The sequence below is a fragment of the Phyllobates terribilis genome, unplaced genomic scaffold (genome assembly GCF_046119375.1).
Source record: "Phyllobates terribilis strain yellow unplaced genomic scaffold, ASM4611937v1 Scaffold_5908__1_contigs__length_48344, whole genome shotgun sequence".
Classification (NCBI taxonomy): Eukaryota; Metazoa; Chordata; class Amphibia; order Anura; family Dendrobatidae; genus Phyllobates; species Phyllobates terribilis.
In genome coordinates, this window is record NW_027368653.1 from 24,793 (window position 1) to 27,737 (window position 2,945).

Below are 2,945 nucleotides of genomic sequence, written 5' to 3' on the forward strand. Positions count from 1 at the left end.
TTGTTGAAGGGTTTTCATCACTCAGCTCAGAATACTTGTTCGTCTAAATGACATTGAAGCAAATCGAGCTCAGGTAATTTGCATCTGTGTACAAATTCTAGAGTTTTTTTAAGAAGTCTGTATTATTTTTTATTAGGAAGATCAATTTGCAAGAGCATGCTCATCTTTGCAACTTGGTAATATGGAGAAAGACAAAAATGGGAATTTGAGGGAAGGAATGTCAATAAATTCAGCTTGTGTTGGGGTTGGATGAAGCAGACATGATTACAGCCATATCTAGATGTGGTTCGGCGGAGATTGAGAAGGATATTCATCATGTTAAAACTAGTGGATCTGATTCAAGCTCGGCAAGAGGAAAGATCACAGAGATTAATTATGCACAGAATGGGACAAATGACAGATGTAGTGCACCACCACCTCTTACGGAAGGAATACAAGTTGGAGTAGTAAGTAATGAGGTTCGACAGCCAAGGAAAAGGAAACGTACTATAATGATAGAAGTACAGATATCAAACCTGAGTTGCAGAGAAACGCAGCTGCATCAAATGCATGGGCTGAGAGATTATGTTGTCACGGACCGGATATTACAAGCTCACAGATAAAGAATTGGTAAGACTGACTCAATCATGTAATTATATTTCAATTGATCTATTATGCTCATCTTTGGATATTCTTTTGCCAACTTCAGAATCTTGAGCTTGATATTTGGTAAATCCCTAGTATGAGGGTTTGTGACTTTGAGTTGCTTTTGGATTTCATATGTGATTTCCAGGACGCTTCCAAGTTCAGGCCCTTTAAATTGCATCATTCGGTCGTTATTCCATGCGATTGGGAAAAAACATATACATATGAAAATTTGTAACCGATATGTTACCCTCATTGCTATTCCATTTGCCATGTAACTAAGCTTCTGAGCTACAGTTTATTGGTGGTGTGGGCATCTAGAGGAATCTAGAATTTGATGGGCATATTCTTCCTTGTTAATGTGTTTCAGTATGGATTTAGTGATGATACAGTGGAACTGTATATACTTCATCACTACGTGTGTGGTTTGTTTTCTTATTTATGTGCAGTGAGGAGAATATGCACTGGCTTTGCAAGAAATTGTGTTCAAGTGGAATATTAGATGCAAAAGAATCTGATATGTTTGTTTGTTTTCAATCAAATGATAAGAAACAGGTATCCATTACTTTCTAGTCTATCTCTTCCTTATTCTGATCATTTTGGTCTCATGTAGATATGTATATCTCTTCTTACTGCTGCAAAAGCTCTACAGTTGTTATCATGCAATTACTATGTGACTAAGTTCTCTTAGCTAATGTGATATTTTAATGAGAAACCAAATGCACACAGTAGGTTCCTCTTTGGCATCAGAAGGCTATCCAATGCACGGATGGGGCTGTTCTATGGGATTATCACGTGATCAACATTCAGGTAAGAAACTTGAGTATGCCTGGTATAAAGCTAATAGCTGGTAGAATCTGATGGAATCTGTAAGGATAGGTATTGTAGAAGAAAAAAGATGGATCTCCACATCTGGTGTTGGATTTGGACTCTAACATTCCATTTCCTTGCCAACTGGATGTTTATGTGGCGGAAACTATTCGCCCATATTTTCAGCTCTTCTCTGTCTATCAAAGGTATCACACTCTTCTTGTATAGTCGTAGGAATTTGTTCTTGTTTTGATGTGCATGAGTACAAATTTATTTTTTGTAATTACAATTAATTAGTGATTGTCTTGCTCTGCTTTCAAGAAAAGTCCATCCATATGTCACTTATAGAGGACAAGGGTGGTCTATTGGTTTATTGCTTATAATGTAATGGGAGTGATACTCTTGAGTTGTGATAAAAGATTAACGTTTGAGCTATAGACAACTGAAAATGCCCATCTTTCCAGCTCTTCTTTGTCTATCAAAGGTATCACACTCTTCAGATACGAGGCACATGAGGGATTTTGCAGGAAACTGGATTCAAGATCCTCCACCTAGTGATCCAATTGTTGCTCAAGGTAACAAATAATGCTATTTTTAGTACTCATCTTCTCATCTTTCTGTGGCTATATATGTATATATTACTGTTAATGCTCCTGAGCATCTTGTCTAGGTTAGTTTACTTGAGTGTTTATTTAGTTGTAACTTTTTCATATAGATGGAATTTTGCATAATTTGAACGAGTACATGGAGATCAAGGGTGAAGAAGTGGCAAAAAATCTAAAAATTTGTTTGTTAAATAAACTCTACAGCAAGAAACTTTGTTTGTGGTTAGCGAAAGTCATTTGGAAGAGATCTTTTCTCAATGATTGAACAATTGTATATCTTGATTACATCATCATCTTGCCTCCTGTGATTTGTGGCATATATGAACCTCTTTGAAAGACAAAGGATATCTCTTCTTCTGATGTTAGAGGTGCTCATAATTTTCAACTCTAAGTGGAAAGTAGATGATTTTTTAGCATGGACTCCGCTATTTTGATTTTCACCATCTTTATTTTTTTCTGAAAATATTGGTAGACATAGAACTTCAGAAGTGTATTTGTTTCTTTTCCTTGCTTGATTGTTGATAAGTTATATGCATTTTTTTTGCAATATTTATTAATTTTGGGTTAAGAGCCTATTTTACATTCCAAAGAAACATCATTTTCTTGTAGGATGATAATATTAATTTGGAATATGAGTTGGAGGCTTATACCCCTGACTGGGTTTTTTTTCCTTGTTGTTCTGGTGCTCGTCTTAGTATGTGCTTGTATTCAATTCTGGGTCATTTATGTATTTGGTGAGTTACTATCATATTTTTTATGAGTTGTTGTCATGTTTTCTTCAAGTTCAGGTTGGATAGAAGATAAGCGTGTGGTATTTGTTTAGGAATTTGGTAGCATTATTCACATCAGTTGAATTTAATGTTCCTTCTTCGAATCTGTATTCCATTTGTTCAATAGAGTCATCCC

At 35.6% G+C, this 2,945-nt stretch overlaps 1 protein-coding gene across 1 annotated transcript; it reads left to right on the forward strand.

The window, feature by feature from the left end:
• The first annotated feature begins 721 nt into the window (after positions 1-721).
• LOC141250553 (uncharacterized) lies at positions 722-2,300 on the forward strand. Its single transcript, XM_073670023.1, is given in 8 exon segments — positions 722-858; positions 1,074-1,179; positions 1,238-1,241; positions 1,354-1,434; positions 1,732-1,794; positions 1,899-2,009; positions 2,150-2,251; positions 2,254-2,300. Coding segments are annotated over 8 exon segments (651 nt in total).
• Positions 2,301-2,945: the final 645 nt, after the last annotated feature.